This window comes from Lontra canadensis, unplaced genomic scaffold, assembly GCF_010015895.1.
Source record: "Lontra canadensis isolate GAN:19392208 unplaced genomic scaffold, GSC_riverotter_1.0 scaffold41, whole genome shotgun sequence".
Taxonomy (NCBI): Eukaryota; Metazoa; Chordata; class Mammalia; order Carnivora; family Mustelidae; genus Lontra; species Lontra canadensis.
The window spans coordinates 2,309,077-2,327,509 of NW_022631035.1; the positions used below are offsets into that span (position 1 = coordinate 2,309,077).

An 18,433-nucleotide genomic window follows, 5' to 3' on the forward strand; every position below is an offset into this window, starting at 1 on the left:
GGACACTTTTCCTGCGGTGACAGCAGCTTTGCGATCTTGTGCCAAGTCGCAGACAAAGAAACTGCCTCTTTCCCAGGGCTCGAGCTGTATCCTGAGCCCTGCTGCGGTGGCCGACCACCTGGCGCTCCGCGGGGCTGCGGCTCACAGCACGGAGCAAAGCAGGCACTTCTCTTCCGGGTCGGGTACCGGACTGTGGCTGTCCTCGGGCCGGGGCGGGTCTGAGGCTGTTAGATCCGGTCATAGCAACGGGGCACTGACCTCCCTCAGCCCCGATTGCCTCCCACGGGAAGGACAAAATGATGGGTCCGTGATACCCAAGTCCTGTGTCCTCTGTCGTTTCTGCAGACGGCTGCGACAAGTACATGGTTTCCCTTATCTTATCTGTACGTTAACCTCCTGAGAGTGCCGGGAGCCGGGAGCCGGGACTCGCCTCTGTTTTGGAAGAGGAGGCTGGTGCTCCGAGAGGCTGGGCCATTCCCAACGCTAGCCCGGGGAGGAGATGGGACAAGGGCAGGCTCTGGGCAATCTTCGTTCTTCCCTCGGCCTCCCCGGGCTGCTGGAGGGCCCTCGGGGCCCCCAGTGCACCTGCAGGGGGCCGGCTGCGGCCTGTGGACTCGCTCACCCAGCATAGACAGAAGCCCCACACCAGACGTCAGACATCGAAAAGTTATAATTGATGGTCAGGCCTGAGCACTTTGCTGTATGCCAATTATGTGTCTGCAAAATACTGAATGAGTTAATTAAAAGACAAAATGTTTAAATTACGTTAATGAACTGGTCCTACCTCGGTGAATCTGTCTTTGTAGCCGCCGATGGTCGGGTGCGGGTTCAGAATCATCAGCCCCCACAGGTCCTGAAGCAGGAGAGCCCGCCTGCAGCCGAGCTCTGTCCTGCACTAGAAGGGACCGTGGGCACCCACGTGTGGACACAGCAGCCCGCCCATCGCCCCCACAGACAGCTCAGGAGCAGGCCCTGGGAGCCGGCTCCGGGCCGTGTGGACAGGGAATTCCAGCATCCTGCATCCCCCCCGCAGTGTGCTCTAGAAGGGGGCGCGGGCTCTGGTGGCGTGTGGCCGTGGACTCCTGACCGTGGGGCCAACTCTGAGGGTTCGAGGAGGGGACAGTGGTTCTAGGGCCGGATCTGAGAGTGTCAGCTCTTCTGGTCTCATCCAGAAAGAACAGCACAGCCCTGGGAGAACTTCGTGTGGATGCCATCATGATGGAAGGCCCCGGGGTGAGGGCAGAGTCCTGGGGCTCCCTTCCCCTTCCCTGAGCCACAGGATCTGAGGGTATGGAAACGTGTGGCCTCCCCTGCTCCTTACTGTTATCCTGGAGTGTCCCCACCTCTTCTGGAAAGGGGAGCAAGGCTCAGGAGACTGGTGCAGGTTCTCAGAGCTCCGGGGGATGTGGCGACCCAGTTCGGCCCCGGGGGCTTTCTAGCGCAGAGACCAGGAGGCCTGGGCACCTGGCATGATCAACCCAGGAGTCAGGACATCCTGAAGTGTCAGGAAATGCTGCTTGTCCCCAGACTGAGCATTCGGGGGCCCAGAGAGCCCACCCACTGGCAGCCACTCTGAGGGGGACGGCTCTTCTCCCGCCCTGTCCACGGTCTGGTGCCTGACATCGGGGATGCCCCTCCTTCCAGAAAGCTGCATTAAAGAAAACACACTGAGACCCCGACTGACTGGAAAACGCCTAAAAACCCTTCTTTGGATTTATTTTGTATGAGATAGAAATGAAGTCCGCAGCTTCCGTCACTCCCAGGCGTGGTGAAACGGGGCTCCCGGGCCCCTGGGCTCGCTTAGACCTGGAGGCTGGCTGTGGGGAGGGAAGCTCCGGGGCCGCCAGACCGTAGCCGGGGTGGGGCTCTGAGCGGGAGGAGGGCTCCCAGGGCATGGGGAGGTGACGACAGGCCACTGTCTGGGAGCCCGGTGCCCTGAATCAGCTACGTGCCCCCAGTTTTCACTCACTGAGCCGATAGCACCCCCGGCCACGCTGCGCTCAGGGCCAGGCTGTCTGCAGCCAGCTCCAGCCCGGTCCTGTCCTGGCGGCCCAGGGTGGGGCCTTGACCAGGAGCCAGACAGAGGGGCCGCGGTCCCTAACGCACCTGTCCTCCCGACCCTGGCAGGATACCTGTGCTTGTACGTGGAGAAGGACGAGCTGCTGGGGAGCACCGTCATCCTCGCGTGGGTCCCCAACTCTCGCATCCAGAGGCAGGACGAGGAGGCGCTGCGTTACATCACCCCCGAGAGCTCCCCCGTGCGCAAGGCGCCCCGCCCGCGGGCCCGGCGCGCCCAGAGCCTGGGGACCGCCCATCAGCCCTCTCCTACGGAGCCCAGGCCTGCCCTGACCCCCAGAGATGAGGATGCCCTGGTGGTGGCACAGGGCAACCCGGACGCCGTGCGCGTCAGCCCTTCCCCCCCTTCCGAGGATGGGGAGAAGCTGGCCCGGGGCTTGGGGGTGGCCCCCCCGCCGGCCCACAGTGACTCTGGGATCCTGTCGGTGGTCAGTTCGCAGGATGGGGTGGAGGAGGGGCGGGAGCCGAGGCCCGAGGCCAGCGAGGAGGAGGGCTCCCTGGAGCTGTCGGCGGACGGCGTGAGCAGGGACAGCTCCTTTGACTCCGACTCCGATGCCTTCTCCTCGCCGTTCTGCCTCTCGCCCATCAGCGCCGCCCTGGTGGACAGCGGCAGCTCCGTGTTCCTGGACAGCGAGAGCGGGTGAGTCCTGAGTCCGACCCCCAGGCCTGCCCTGCGCCTTGTCGGGGGGGATTGCGTGAGTCGGGGCTTTGCTCCCTGAGGGCTGCGGGCGGCCTGCATCTCACCCTGCCGGTGTCCGGTTCTCCCGACGCCAGGGCCTCGGCCCCCGTGTCCCACCACTGATGCTGCTCAAGGAGACGGTGAAGGACCCGCGGGGAAGGGGGTTTCCGCCTTCTCGCCCGTCCCCGTCCCCTCGGCGGCCTCACCTAGGATAAGCCATCTCCACAGGTCTGACCTGCCCTGTAACCCAGACTAAACCCCATGGGCCCAGGCCGTGGGAATCCTGGTGCCCCAGTTCTCATCAGTGGGGGGACAGTGGCTTGTGGCCATCCCACAGACCCCAGGCAGGCTCGGAGACTCCTGGCTGGTAGCCTAAGGCCTTTGGGGTTGCAGCCAAACCAGGCATGTGGCCCAGCCCCCGCGCCCCGGGGGAACCTTAACCTTTCTGCCCAGACCCTTGAGCTCTGAGAGGCTGGAGCACAGTCCTAGGGGTGATGTTCTTGTCACTCCCTCTGTAGCCTGAGAGCCCAGGGGCACCAGATGCTGGCTCAGGCCACACCCTGTCCTGGGCGCACCTGAGCGGAGAGGGTTGTCACAGCCGGTCGTGGCCACCACGCAGCTTCATGAGGGGGCCGCAGGGCATCGCCGGGGTGGGCGTGCCCAAGGCTCGGGAACAGCGGGCTTGCACTAACCCGGAGCGGCCGGGGCCCGCGCAGGCCGGGCCACCCCTGACCTCGGCAGCCCCTTCTCATGCTCCGGCCATGGTCCTCGCTCATTAGGTTTCTGGGTGGACGGTGGTCACGCCCCAAAGCCCTGCTGTGTTCAGCCGGCAGGTGATCACCAAACTTGAGCTGTGAGCTGGGCGCGGGTGAGGGCGGACGCCTCAAGCACTGGTGTGGGCACCGGGAGTGTGTGCCTCGGGCAGCTCACGCTTATGCTCACAGCCACCCCAGACCCCGCGGGGTGGGTCCTGCCATCACCCCTGCCACAGAAAGGGAAAGCGAGGCTCGGAGAGGTTATGTGACTTGCTGGAGGTCGCAAAGCCGGCACGCTAGAGGAGCTGGGTTTGAGCCCAGCTGGCTCTGCCCCAGACCCGGAGCACACGAGGTCACACAGGACAGACGGAAGCCGGGAGCAAAGGAGAAGGAATTTGAGCTTCTTGGGTTCTTTGCTGGTTTTATCCCCTCAACCCGATGAGGTCCACTGGAGCCTGGGAGTGGCCTGGTAACCGCTGTCTCACGTACCGGAGAGTGCCTGTGGAGGGGAGTGGCCGCGGCACCCTGTGCACCGAGCTGTGTGGGGTTCCCCACCAGAACCAGCCTGGGAACCAGAGCAACCTGGCTTCCCACTGCAGGGCTTGGCTGGAGCTCCCCCTGGTGGTGCCACCGGCCAGCGCAGGGAGACCTGCTGGTGCCTGGCACCTGCAGGGCCCAGGTGGAGAGGGACAGGTCCCGAGTTCCATCTTTACTGTGACTCAGGTGTGCTGGGCCTGGCCTTTGGTCTCATGGCTGAGGTCGTAGTGGCAGAACCGGAATCAGGGCCTGATGTAATGGGCCTTGTAGGGACCCCAGTCGCGTAAGGAGCTTGGATTGGGAGTTTGGGAGACCTGGCTGGTGTGAGCCCGGGGAAGCACTGTGTCTTCTCAGAACCTCCGTCTCCTTGTTCGTAAGATGAGGATAGTAACCTGTTTTATGGGGTTGCCTAGTGAGTTCACTGCTGGCTGCTCCCCCCCTGCCCCCCGCCTTGCTGGTTCTCCACGCTGGCTGCCTGTGGGCACCTCCCAGGGGACCCGTTTTACTCTCCTCGTGGCCAGGCAATTCCAGACGCGTCTAGACGAGATTCTCACCTGGGGCCAAGTCTGCCCTAAGGGACACATGGCAGTCTTGGGACACATTTTGATCACAACGGAGGATGGGGACGTGATTGGCCTCTGGTGGCTGGAGGCCAGGGTGCTGTCAGCACCCCGCAGTGCCCGGGACAGCCTCCCCCATGACGCGTGATCCTGCGCGCGTGTCTCAGTGCTGAGGCTGAGAACCCTCCCAGACAGAGGGGCGGCCCCAGAGTAGGGAAATTTTGTTTTCCTAATTGTGGTAAAATACACATAACACAAAACTTGCCGCTGTAGCCAATTAAAACTGTCCCGTTCCATGGCCTTTAGCACACTCAGTGTTGGGCAGCAGTGACCACTGTCGGGCTCTCGAACTTTTTCCTCACCCCAAAAGAAGCCCCACACCCGCTACTCCCCCTCCGCCCTCCCCCAGCCCCGGCAGCCACTCCCCTACCGTCTGTCTCTGTGGGTTTGCCTGTTCTGGATGTTTCCTGTAAGTGGAATCACGGCATAGGAGGCCGTTTGCGTGTGGCTGCTTTGACTGAGCACAATGTCCCTGAGGTCCCTTGACGATGTCCCTGACGTGGGCCTCCTCTTCGTGGCTGGCTGCTACTCCAGGTGATTCCAACGGCGGCTGGATGCGAGAGCCCTGCTCTGTACCACGTCAGGCCCCCGAGGGAAAGCGGGGGGGTCTCCCCGGAGCTGGGGTTCTGAGGCCACGTTAGGAGGCCTCTCGGTGGTAAGGCTCCCGGAGCCAAATGTTTGCTTTCCAGAACCCCGGGCCCCCCAGTTCCCTTTGGGGTCATCTGTTTGTGTGGAGCTGCTTCACAGACAGTGGGCCGATCTCTGGGCGTGCGCAGCAGACCGTGGTGTGGTCGGGGACAGGCCTCGTCTACCAGAGAGACCCCCCAGATCGTGACACGTGCTCTTCAGGCCCGAGCAGTCCGGTTAGGCTGAGGCTTTGTGCTGCAACGGGATGGAGATGGATGGGAGCCCTCGTGGCCTCCTGGCCGGGAGCCTGTGCTCAGCTGAGGTGGGGGCAGAGCCGACGTGGACACGGCCTGCGTCCCAGATGGGACCTGATGGGTGTTACAGGGAGGCACCCTGGTTCCCGACCCAGCTGCGCGTGACAGGTCGCTGGGGGCCTTAAAAAGCAGGTGTGGATTCTGGAAGGGGCTGGGGTGGACCTTGGAATCTGCATTTTCCCAGGCCATTGTGACGAGGGCCAGGTCTGGGCGCTGGGCACATTCACTTGCCCCTTTCCTCTCGGAGCCACCACCCCGGAGACCGTGGAAGCAAGGGGATGGCTCCTCCGCTCCCTCCCGCCGCCCTGCAGTGCCCACACGGTGATGGGGCTGGAAATCCCTCACTGAAGGGTCCGCCGTGTGGGACACTGTAGACCAGGCACTCTGTGCCCAGCTGCAGGTGAGGACGCCCCGGGCAGCCTTGGAAACGCCTCCTGCCTGGGTGGCAGCCACACCTCCAGCTGCTGGGAGTGGGGCCCAGGGGCTTGCGGCGTGGCTGCCTGGTTGAGAACCGCAGCTCTGAAGGGGACCCCAGGAAGAGAGGCGTGGTCCGTGAGCCCTGGACTGAGAGGGCGTCTGGGCGGAGGTCCAGAATGCGGGCATTGGCTAGAGCAGCCACCCCGCAGCTGAGCTTGGCTTTGAGGACTGGCATGTGCCCATAGAGGCTCCTGGAGCCAAGGGTCCCACTGTAACTGGGCACTGGGTCCCCAGGAGGGGTGCAGGCAGGCCGGCTCACGGGATCCCTCTGGTGGCAGAACCGGAGAACTACATGTGGAGACGGAGAGGCAGGCTAGGATGGGCGGGGAAGACCCCCCACCCCGCCCTTGACCTGAGAGCCCCTCCAGCATTTCGTGATGTGAGGGCAGTGTCCGTTCGTGTGCTACCTGTGGGGCACAGCCGGGCAGGACCCGGTTCTCAGATGGCCAAGGCACCTGCCCCACCCCACCTCCACCCCCATCCCACCCCCCACTCCGCTCCCAGCACAATGATGGCCTGAAATCCTCGACCGAGTGAGCGCTCAAGGCCCACTGGGGAGCGGGCGGCCACGGAGGGCTGCTGCCTGGCTGAGGTCCGAGTCCCGGAGCAGGGTGGGGTTCTGTGACTCCCTCAGCAGCAGGAACCAGGGCGTGGGATGGGCATGCCGGCGAGGGCGACCATCGGGCAGGGTCAGCAGCACGGTCAGCAGCCAGCCCGCCGTCCGTCTGTCCTGGGAGGTGCCCGGCCCCGTCTGAAGCGCCGGTAGGTGAGGGTGTAACATAGCAGGACCCCCGTGCGGGCCCCTGAGGGCCTGCCCAGCGCCCCCACTCGGGGAAGGGCATCAGAGATGCGTATGGAGATCGGAACGCGGCCGCCGTCTCCAAAACCGAAAGTCTTCTGAGTGCTGGGAAGGAGTCGGAATCACGGAGGTAAAACACATTGGCGAGAAGATGTTCATCGTGGAGCTTTTTACAGCAGAGCGGAGGGGAGGGACTTACTGTCCGACAGGCAAGAAGTTCACCCTACGAGACAAGGGAGTCTTACCAGGGGTCCGTGGGCCCCCGGCCTCTTGGGCCGCGTTGTGTGTGTGCTCACGGGGGTCACTGAGGAGGGGGCAGCACCCGATTTCCTCAGGCGTCTGTGACTCCCGAGCGTTCGGACCTCAGCGCCTCCTGGAGGAAGGCCACGCGGTGTTCAGGAAGGCTGAGCCGTCAACATGGATGTTCGTGGTGTCTTAGCAGCAAAGCAGGGCAAATCCCACGCACGTTTTGGTTAAAGTCTGTGGAAAGGCCCTGAGCGTGGGTGAGGCCGTCCCGGGCAGGAGTCGGGGGGCACAGGAGAACCTCCCGCCTTGCGGGACAGACTCCAGCTCTGTGCCTGTGACGTAGTAGCCGCTGGCCTCCCGCGCAGCTGGCATCTCTGGAAACGTGGCCAGTGTGGCTGCCGGCACCGGACTTCCACGTTCCGTCATGTTGCGGGATCTAAATTTAAACGGCGTGCGTGGCCGCCGCGTCGGTCAACACCGGTTAGAGAACAATGTGCCGAGATGTTAGCACGTTGTGGTTAATGTTTTCCTTTTCTCAATTTTCAAAAACGTTATTCTGTGGTTGTATTCATTTTATGGTAAAAACTGAGTTTTAAAACCAGAAAGCCAGCTGAAGTGCCTGACTCAGACTGCTTTCCCCCAGCCTCGGCTGCACGCTTGTCCGTGAAAAAGCTGTCGCGCTGGCCAGTGACTGGGGTCCCACCGGCAGCTGACGCTGGCGACCTGCCGGCCGGTTCCCAGAGCTGCGCTCCTGCCCCGGGAGAGGCTGCTGTTTCCCGTCTCCTGGGGTCCTCTTGCCCTTCCTGGTGCCTGCTCTCAAGGTGGCCGTCCCAGGTGAAGGGCGGCGTGTGGGGTTATGGAACTGGCTGGGGGCCTCTTGTGGTGGCTTCCTGGGTGCCGTGAACCAGCCTGCTCAGATGTGGGTCTAGGCGAGCAGGGCACAGGCGCTGGGGAGATGCAGGCTGGTGAACACCAGGTGGGGTCCTGCTCGGATGCCCCCCTGCCCTCGGGACCCCGCTCGGACGCCCCCTACCCTGGGGGCCCTGCTCGGACGCCCCCCCGCCCCCAGTCTTTGTTCCTGCCTTTCCCCATGCCCGCTGCCAGCCGTCCCAAGCCCGCCTGCTGTTCCCCAGCCTTGCTGCCTGTGTCTAGAATGTTCTCCCCTGTGTCACTGAAGCGCCAGGCAGCCCGTGGGCTGGAGACGACCCTCTTCCCCACCGTGCTGCACTCTGCAGGCGTCCGCCCCCCGGGCGCCTGTTCCAGCCCCCGTGAAATCCCCGGCCTGCGCTGTTGCCGTCCCTGAGTCTTCGGGTCCGTGCGAGCAGTGCCGTGTGCTTCCGAACTTTCTGCGGCGGACGCCGTCCAGGCGGTTGTTCCTGGCCATGTGTGGCTGTGGAGCGCTGGAACTGGGCCTCTGGTGACAGAGCAGCTGGAGTTAATTTTGTCAGTCCTCAATGAATTTAAATTTTGATAGCCCCACGAGGCCAGAAGCTTCCGTGTTGGGCAGCGCTGGTCCCCATGAGATGTCCCCGTGGGGAGGGCCCTCTGATTCTCTGTTGAAGGGAAAGGGGTCACAGAACCAGTGGCCAGGTGCCCCCCTTGGCAGATTTCCACGGGAGCCGGAGGGTAGGGGGCCCTGATGCCGCAGGCAGAAGCCAGTGACAAGGGGCGTCCCTGCCTGGCTCCAGGCGGCCCCACCGCGGGACACGAGGCGGAAATAAATGCTATCTTAAGTGCTTTTTGCCTTTAGGAGGAAAAAGCTGCATGACACTGGGCTATCAGCTGTAGAGGCTGAATTATTGATATCTGTCGTCCTTGTTGGTGTAACTGGCCTGTGCACACAGGGGACAGACCGGAGGCGGGAACCCCAGCCTCTCAGAAGGGTCTGGAACTGGCGGGCTCGGTGGTCCAGGTCTGAATGCCTCGAGGTTTCGTGTCAGGGAGCTGCCACGGGGAGCTGGGGGTGTCGTCCAGGGTCCCCCTAAGCCAGCTGAGGGTGGCAGGTGGCGTGAGACCACAGCTCTCAGATGGCCTGGCCGTTCTTTTTCTGCACAGCAACCTCCGGCCGGCTGGGGGCCCCTGTAGGGGAGGGGGCGAGAGGGACATGACCCGGAGCAGCCCAGGGCTTTGGGGGACGGGGGAGCCTCCACGCGAGGCGACAGTGTGTTTGCACTGGGGGACGTCCCAGGAGGCGGCTCCAGCAGCAGCAGGACCGGATGGGGGCGGGGAGGGCATGGGGGCGGCCACCACCACCGCGGAGACAGGGTGCCCGTCTGCCCGACCAGCTGTGTGCCGGACAGACAGGAGGGGGGCGGCCAGGAGCTGGCAGCGGGTGGGGTGGCGGGGAGGTGGAGGGGTGCGTCCCTCCCTCGAGGTTTCGGGGAGCTCCCTCTGTGCCCCGCCGTGGGCCTGCCCGGCACCCCGCCGCCCCGCGGGTGCTGCAGGAACGCCCACCTCGCCCCTCCTGGGCCCTCAGCAGCAGCCTGGCAGCCGCGAAGCTGGCAGTTTCCAAAGATCTGTTGTTTGGGTTTGTTTGTGCTTCTGTAACTGGGAGCTGAGATGTATTTCTTTAAAACATCCCGTCTCCCAACACCCTGCAATCTGTTCCGGGCTTCGTTAAGACTGATCTTGTCTTATGTTTCTGTAGCACTCGGCAGGCTCTGTGCCGGCTCCCCCCTCCCCTCCGCGCGCCACCCCCCTCCAGTCAAGGTGGCAGTCACCAGCTGCTCCGTCTGCGGTGGCCGACACCCGGGTCTGAGGGAAGAGGCTTTGGGAAGGGCAGCCGGCAGGTGGGGGCCCCGTGGACCGGCCCGCGGCTTCCGGGCGGGCAGGCTAGGAAGCCTGGCGGGGGTCCAGGACCAAGGACGTGCCCTTCACGTTCTGCCCTCAGCCATGGGAGTCCCTTATGGGGTGGTGCTACCACGGGCTCTGGGAGCTTAGAGAGGCTGCCCAGGAGCCTAGGCTGGGCCTTGACAGTGCCCCGTCCTCCGATGTCCAAACCAGGGAGCCATCAGGGCAGGGAAGGGACAGGCAGGCTCGGTGGGGCTCCGTCCCCTGGGTCCCATGGGACTGGGAGCCTGGCCAGCTCTGTGGTCAGACCCAGGTGTGAACCTGAGCCCCACCGTGACTCCTAGGGTGTGACCTCGGCAGTGTGCTTCATCTCCCCATGCCTTGGTTTCCTCATCTGTGAAATGGGGCCATCGTGGGGATAGAGTAAGGCAGTAATGGAAAGCGCGTGGGAGGGGGACTCGGCCATCGCTAGGTCACCCGTAGTCATTGCCAGCACGGTCCGCAGGACAGGGACACCTGCTGGGCACCTGACCGCGTGCCAGCCCAATGGGAAGTGCTTTGTAGTGGTGTCTTGGGGCTGCTTCGAGGAAGGGCCACACCCCGGGCAGCTGAGAACAGCAGAAATGGAGACTCTCCGTCTGGAGCCTGGAGGCCTGAGACCGGGGTGTCTGCAGTCTGAGCCCCCTCCAGGGCTCTGGGGAGGATCCTTTCTGCCTCTGTCCATTCTGGGGGCTCCAGGCATTTCTAACGGCTGCGTCCCTCCATCCCCAACCATGTGCTCCCATGGCCTTCTCTGCCACAGCTCCGGAAACCTCTCTGTGTGAGGACTTGGGTCGCGTGTGTCAGGGTGACTCTGAACCCAGGGCCTCCTCCTCTTGAAGCCCTTGGCTGACAGCCTCTGTCAAGACCCTGTCTCCAAAGAAGGTCATGTTGCGAGGTCGCAGGTGGACCCGAATTTAGGCAACGCTGTTCAACCCCGCACGAGATTAGGGTGAGCTGGTGCCTTTCATCGTGGAAACAAGGCCCAGGGCGGGTGCCGTCCTTGCCCCGTTTGAGTGAGAACAGAGGCGCTGACAGCCCGTATCCCTTGCCGGGGGTCAGAGCGCGTGAGTTCCTGGCTGAGAGGCTGGCCTGGGGGAGAAAGCAGCCGCTGGCAGTATGTACCCGGCTGGGCGTGGCCGCGTTCCAAGAAAACTTTATTTATGGACCCTGAAATCTGAAATTCATGGAGTGTTCATGTGTCCTGAAATACCGCCTGCCTTTTGATTTCTTCCAACATCGAAAAACGTTCAGACCTGTTCTTTGCGCAAAAACCTGTGCGAGGACGCGGGAGGCCGCCTCTATCATGGCCGCCAACACCAGGGAGCAAATGTGATGTTCTTCGGGAGGTGAATGGACAAATGGACGGCAGTCCGTCCAGGCGAGGGGGTTCTAGTCCTTGCTAGAGAGTAGCGGAGGCTACCCTGGGTGATCGTAATGAGAGGTGTGTGGCTTCGTACCCCTGCCCAACCCAGAGTGTACGAGACAGGAGGAACCCATGGGAGCTGTGGGCTTTGGTTATTAGTGGTGGTGAATTGTTACTGGTTCATCGATGAGGACAAGTGTACCGTGCGAATGCAAGGTGTGAATAACAGGGAAACTGCGTGTGTGCGCGCGCGCGCGCGTGTGTGTTGGGTGGGGGGATATCTAGGAACCTTCTGCTCAGTTTTCCTGTACACCTAAAACTGCCCTAAAAAAATTAAATCTGCTTTCAAAAACAAGTTCTCAGCTCTTGGGTGGTACAGGGACAGACAGCGGGGGCCGTAACGGGTGATTCTGGTCTCGGCCAGCCCTGAGCAGCAGAAGTGTAATGTTGAGCCCCCGTACATGGTTTAAAATTTTCTAATAGTCTCGTTTTTGAACACTAGATTTTGAAATGCAAAAAAAAAAAAACAAAAAAAAAACCACATACAGGGAGGTCCCACGAACCCTTCAGCAGCGTCCCCCAATGGCATCATCCTGCCCGAGACCATAGTACGCCTTCCAAGCCAGGAAGCCTGTCGGCGCCTGGGGGCCTGTAGAGCTCTGTGTGGTGGTGTCATTCTGTGTCACCATCAGCCCAGCCAAGACACCCCACGGCTCCCTTGTGTCAGCTTGGCACCACCAAGAAGACCATCTCGCCGTTGAATTGCTTTTGCATCCGTGCCGGTCATCGTTGGGGCGTATTTGTGTGGGCCCAACAACCACTCTTTTTAAAAGTGAAAAAGAGACACGTAAGAGTAATTTTAATGGTTATGCAGCCTACCCCAAATATGGCAACGTGCGATCAACGTCCCATTATTGGTAATGTCTCTGGGGACCGAGTCTTAGGAATCCTGCGTACACTTCACCGGTAGAGCTCGTCTCAGGGTAAACTCACCATCCTCCACGTGCTCGGGGCCACGTGTGGCTCGGGGCCACCGCGTTGGCCGGCTCAGCCTGGTGTCCGGCTGTTTTGTTTCAATTTTTCTGGGCAGCCCTTTCCCCTGGACGTCCCTCTCTCTTTGTCCGTGATGGCTGGGCAGCTTCTAGGAGGAGGGCTGGGCGGTGTTCCGTTGTCCGTGCTAGGGAAGTCCTGTGGATCTGACCCCTCCCTGGCTCTGAGCAGGGACTTCGGAGGTCCCCAGCCAACGGTGTCACCCAGGGAAGTGACCGCACCCGGTGGGTCCCCTGGAAATCATGTTGTTGCTGTCTGCCCTGCAAAGGACCGTCTGCTCTTTAGAAAGCTGGCCTCTCTCTGTGAAAGCTGTCAGGATGGGGGAGGAAGGAAAGTGCGCCAGTCCCTCCAGAACCGAGAAGGAGGACGTTTAGCCTCCTGGAGAGGGGGCACTCCCTGGGGACGCGGGGCTCCCGCTGCGGGAGGCACGTTGTCCTTCCTGCTCCGCTCACAAACCATGACAGCCCCTCTGGGGCTCCTTGATGCAACCATGGATGATTTGTTGCACGGGGCCTGGAGGGATGCTCGCCGGGGAGCTCTTCTGCTCTGACGGCATGAAGCCGCCTTTGGGAGCAGGAAGCCAGGGTCCCCAGGGCTCCCTGGGTGTTGCCTCAGCAGCCCTGGGCAGGGGCTCTGCGGGGCCCGCAGCAGCTTCCGAGAGATGGAAGCAGGAGCTCACAGAGCAGCGACGCGGCAGCTCGTCCCAGGTGAGACGGGGAGCTCACGCTCTGTCTCTGGGGACCCACGTCAGCTGTTGCGACGTAACCCAATACCGATGAAATTCTCCCTAAAAGAGAGGAGTAGTGGCAAATGACCTTTGTTTTGTTTTTTTTTTTTTTTTGTAAGATTTATTTGCTTATTTGAGAGAGAGAGCGCGCGTGCAGGGGGAGGGGCAGAGGGAGAGGAAGAGAGAGTCCCAGGCAGGCTCCCCACTGACCACGGAGCCTGACATGGGGCTCGGTCTCACGACCCTGAGACCATGACCCGATCTGAAATCAGGAGTCGGACGCTTCACCGACAGCCTCCCAGGTGCCCCCGACCTTTGTCTTTTGATTGAAACATCCTCGTGGCCACGCTGTTTGCGTCAGCATTCGTTCCCAGCAGAGTGTCAGGAAGGACATTGTCGCTTGGGTTTTCTGTTCGCTTCAGCCAATGTTCCTCAAACGCCTGTGATGCGCAGGGGGACAAAGGGCTCCTGGTAGAGCCCCCACCTGTGTCCAGAACATGCTTCCTGCTTCGGGGAACCTGAAGGTATGGTTTTCCTGATGATCCTGGCCTTTGAGGGTGGAGGCCTGGACTCCGGGGCGAGCAGGTGGCCCAGGACAAGTCCCTGGCCTTCCTTTGCGGCAGGAAGTGACACAGATCGGTCTCCGAATGTAGTGGCCCTGGACCCGAGCCACAGGTCCCATCCCGGCTGTGCCCGGCCACATGCCCTGGCAAGTCCCTGCCCTCACTGCCCCCCTTTCTCCTCCACACAGTGGGCACAGTGACTGGTACGACCACAAGGCTGGCCTGGGGCGTGGCCCCTCCGTGCTCCTGGGGTCCACAGTAGCCAGGAGCTCCCCCCGCATCTCAGCCTTAGGTCCCGAGGGAGGCGGCCTCGGAGACTGGCCCAGGGTTAGAGGCACACCCTCTGCTCTTCCATTTTGCTCAGTGGCCTCCAGGAAGGTGCGGACCTTTTGGGAAGAGGGGCCTGTCCTGAGGGTCTCTGAGGGTCTTTGGAGCCAGAAGGGGCTTAGGAAGGAGGTGCCTGCCAGGGTCTGGGAACATGGGAGTAAGAAGCTGGAAGGGGGAATGTTCTGGAAGGGGGAGGGTGGCTATCTTCTGGAAGGAGACCTGTACACATCAGGGAGGTGGGGATAAGACAGACCCCGGACCCAGCAGAGGGGGCAGGCGGGCAGTGTGGCCTCTCCCAGGAGCCCCAGGGCTGGTGGCTAGTGCCAGGCTCTGTAGATGGCAGACGCACCAGGGTCTGTCTTGCTTCTGTAAATATTGAAACACTGGAAGGATTATTTTTGGTGGCTACGGTCTCTCTCCGAGCCTGGCGAGCTGCCGGGCTGCCAGGAAGGGTGTCGAGTGACAGCGGGCTCCCTGCATGCCCCCCACACTCCCCGTCCTGGTGATCCAGGGGCCACCATTTGATTGGGGTCATGGCCTCACCTTTTGGGAGAATGTGGACAGACAGAGGCTCCCAGCCTTTCCCCCACGGGTGGGAGCAGCAGGACAAAGGTGGGTGTCACGTCTGAGAAGTTTCCCTGATGGTAGTTGCAAGTGACAGTTCCCGGAGCTTCCAAGCCTCGAGCCGTGATACGCAGGGCCAGGGGCCAGCCCAGCACCCCAGGGAGGCCGCCAGAAACACCCGGAGTGAAAGGGCGCGTTGTGTGCCCCTGGCTCCGGGGGGCCTGCAGAGAGCCCACCTTGAGGGCCCCGGGCAGATGTGCGAGGAGCGTGCTTCCCGGGCAGCCCCGGCTGGCTGGCGGGGGACAGGCGAGGCTGTGGGCGTCCAGGGCCACTGGCCCGTTTGTCTGCAGAGCAGGCCGCCCGGGTGCCTGGTCCCGGCTGCAGGATCCGGTCTGTGGGGGGCCTCAGGGCCGCGTAACTCCCCCCCACCCCAGGAAGGACCCGGCTGGCAACGCCGCCCCCGAAACTCCATTTTCCCGGAGGTGGCGCTTCGTGTGCCCAGCAGATGGCAGGCTTCCTCCAGATCAGCCGTGTGTCCCCTGCCCGCGGCGCCGCCCTCCGCCTGGCCGGCCCCTCCCCCACGCCCCGCCCCGCCCCGTCGTCCGCTGATGGCCCTGGGACCTCCTCGCGGGGGACCCCCCCTGCCCTTTGTTGCAGCCCCTCCTTGCTACGTCCCCCTCCGCTGGTTTGCTGAGCCCCTCCTCGGTGGCTGGGACCGGCCAGCGCCTGCGAGCTCGGCTGGTTACACAGGGGGCTGCGCAGTTGGGGAGGGAACTGGGGTGCGGACACAAGCTCAGACCCAGGCTGGGCGCCCGCCACCGTGGGACCCCGTTCTGCCCTTCCCCGTGGCCTCTCTGTCTGCAGCCGCTCCCTTCTCCTCACTGACCTTGCACTCCTCTCTGGGTGCTGATGGCAGAAGTCGCGGACATGACCTCTCCCCAGCCCACATCACACCAACCATGACCTCCCCAGAGACCAGGCAGGCTCTAGAGGGCTTGGCCTTGGCCTCAGAGCAGAGGCACCGGCTGCTGTTGGACCCAGGAGTGAGGCGCCCCCAAAGAACTGAAAGCAGGGGCTCAAACGGGTACGTGTGCGCCCCCGTTCACAGCAGCATTACTCACAGTCTCCGAGAGGTGGGAGCCACCCAAGGTCCATCAGTGGATGGATGGATGAACTCAGTGTGGTCTGTCCACCCGGTGGGATGCTGGTCAGCCTTAGGAAGTAAGGACATCAGGCCACCTGCCCCGTGGACGGACCCAGAGGACACCACGCTCAGCGAGGTCAGCCACTCACAAAAAGGCAAATACTGGAGGGTCCCACTGACCCCCTGGAGTCGTCGTTTGTAGAGACAGAGGGTTGAAGCGAGGTTGCCAGGGGCTGGGGACGGGAGGGGGAAGTTCGTGTTGGATGGGGACAGAGCTTCAGTTTGGGACGACGACAATGTTCTGGTGGTGATGGGTGCACAGCAGGGAGAAGGTGCCTAATGCTACTGACCTGTGCACTTAAAAATGACTAAAATGGTAAATTTTATGTTGTATTTGGCCGCAATAGAAGAAGGGAGAGAGAAGGAAGAAGTCGAGGTCAGCAGGGCCCCTGGGACGGCGAGAAGCCACGCGGGTGCCCGTCTCTCCAGCCTTTTGGGAACCAGGGTTTGCAATGAGATCCTGTAAGCTTGCGCAGGTTGTCGCCTTGGACTTCAGGCTCAGGGAGGTCCCAGGCTGCTGGCCGTGGGCTCTGGTGTGGCTCGGTCTGGAAGGAGAGCCTGGCACGGCCATTGGGGTGCCCCAGCCAGAAGGCTGATGGTAGCCCCGGCTCCCCCAACCCCAGGACTCCTCTGGCTGGCGGGGCCCACCCTGGGAGACAGCCACCAGCTCTCAAGACGGCTTGTTCAGTCCTCATCGAAAGCCACTCAGAGTGAACCAGGAGCTGGGCCCGGGAAGCTGGTTCTTCTGGGAGACTCCCTCCGCCGGGCAGGAAAACCAGGAGGAAGCCGGAGCCTTGTCAGGATTAGTTTAGGGGATCGATACCGCCTTCCTGTTTTCTAGAACTTTGAAAGATAGATTCTCCCCCGGTCTCCTGGACCCAGGGGAACTGAGCAGGCCCTTCTGGGCATGGGCACTGGACCCCGTGGCAGATGGGAGGTATCTGCAGGCCTGGGGCCGGCTCTCTAACATGACCACCACCCCGCCCAGGACCGTAGGAGGGTCCAGAAACGGCCACCCCGTGGTGCGACCTCTGGGTCTGGCAGGTGTTCAAGTTCAACCATAACTTGCCCTGAAAAGGCCAGCGTCCCTGACCTCTCAGGGGCCCCTAGGGAGGACCTCAGGCCATCCCCGGGGCCCACGCCTGACTCATGGGCCAGCCTGGCTGGGAGCCCGACCCCGTGGTGACTCAGCACCTCTCATCTCTGCCGTGCAGGGCCAGCCTGTGGACGGAGCCTGCTCAGACTTGCTCACAGGGGACCACGGGGCCTTTGAACAGTTCTGAACTCGGCAAAGGCCCTTAGCCTCGGAGCGTTTGGGGAGGGCAAAGACACGAGCCCTTATTAGGACTTTCTTTTTGGCAGGCACAAAAGCCCATGTCTTTTCACCCTTGAACTCACCCAGTACCATGCCTCACTGGGGTGCTCTCTGTCACTCAGGCTTGGAACAGAAAGGTGGCTTGCTCAAGGCCACACTCCTGCAGAGGACAAGGCAGGCGGGGTCCCACACCCCTGCTCCTTAGACCGGTAGGGAACCAGTTAAGGAGGCTTTGGCATTTTAACCACCTGCCAGGTGATGACCCATGCACGGTGGCCTGTCCCCGGCAGGACTCAGCTCGGGGCACCTCTCTGGTTCTGTAATGGGCAAAATTTGTTCCTGGCTTCGGGGCTTTTCCATCAGGGGAAGACAGTGCTGCTGGTCAGGGCCTTAAGTCGCCCCCCACAGCTGGGTGCCCTCAGGGCCCCCTGGAATCCCATCAGCGAGTAAGATTGCTGGGTCAGAGCGCCTTGGCCTTTCACGCCAAGTTCGACTTTGTATAATAGACAGTAGAGAGACGCCCCACTGACCCCCACCCCCGCACTTTTTTTTTTTTTTTTCAATTTAAGAAACATCCTTTGGGAAAATCTTTTCTTTCTTTTCTGATTGAAAGTCTTCTCCTTGGCAGGACTGAGGGGTCTGGGTCCCCAGAAAGAGCCTGGCACGAGAGGGCAGGCAGGGGTTGGGCTGCGGTGGCAACAGCCAGCTTGACGGGGACCGGGGAGTCACGGCCAAGCCCAGGGCTCTCAGCAGAACTGGCCAGGACAGGCTCCACCGTACTGGGCAGAATTAGGCCTTGGTTTTTTGAGGCTTTAACCAACAAAACAAGCAGGGGGCCACTGAGTTTTGCTTTGCCGCTCATTGCCAATCAAAGGACCGATATCCCATGCATAGAACCTTCCAGAAAAATGCCCTTCACCCTGAAGTTAATGATTCGGGTTTTGTTCCCTCTGTGCTGGGATTGGTTCGTGGCATGGGATTTCGATTCACCAGGAGAAGCCCCAGCTGGTGGAGCAGGGCGCCCCTGAGCCTTGTCTGACCTTTGGGCAGCTCCGTGGCCAGGAGTCCCCTTCCCAGTTGTGCCCACCACGCCCCTTGGGAACATGCCTGGTGGAGCTGACTGTGGGTTTGGGTTCAACGCATCTGCAGTCGACAAAGGGACACTATGTCCAGTTTGGGCAAATTGGCCACAGCCGTGGCTGCAGCCGGGGAGATGGGCCCATCAATCAGCTCGTGTGACCTCTTCGGGCAGTGCTGCTTTGTTTGAGGACTTTGGAAAGAACATACAAGACGGGGCAAATGCCCGCTTGCTGGGGAGCCCAGGGCTGGTGGCCAGGATAGCATCTCCCTGGCAGATT

The 18,433-nt window shown here is 62.0% G+C and overlaps 1 protein-coding gene across 3 annotated transcripts in view; it reads left to right on the plus strand.

The window, feature by feature from the left end:
* The window catches only part of TBC1D16 (TBC1 domain family member 16), a 68,360-nt gene that overhangs the window by 12,829 nt on the left and 37,098 nt on the right, over nt 1–18,433 (plus strand). For all 3 annotated transcript variants that reach the window (XM_032870441.1, XM_032870443.1, XM_032870442.1), the window contains exon 3: nt 2,128–2,716. In XM_032870441.1, coding sequence (XP_032726332.1) covers nt 2,128–2,716 — 589 coding nt within the window. The remainder of the gene's footprint in view (nt 1–2,127; nt 2,717–18,433) is intronic.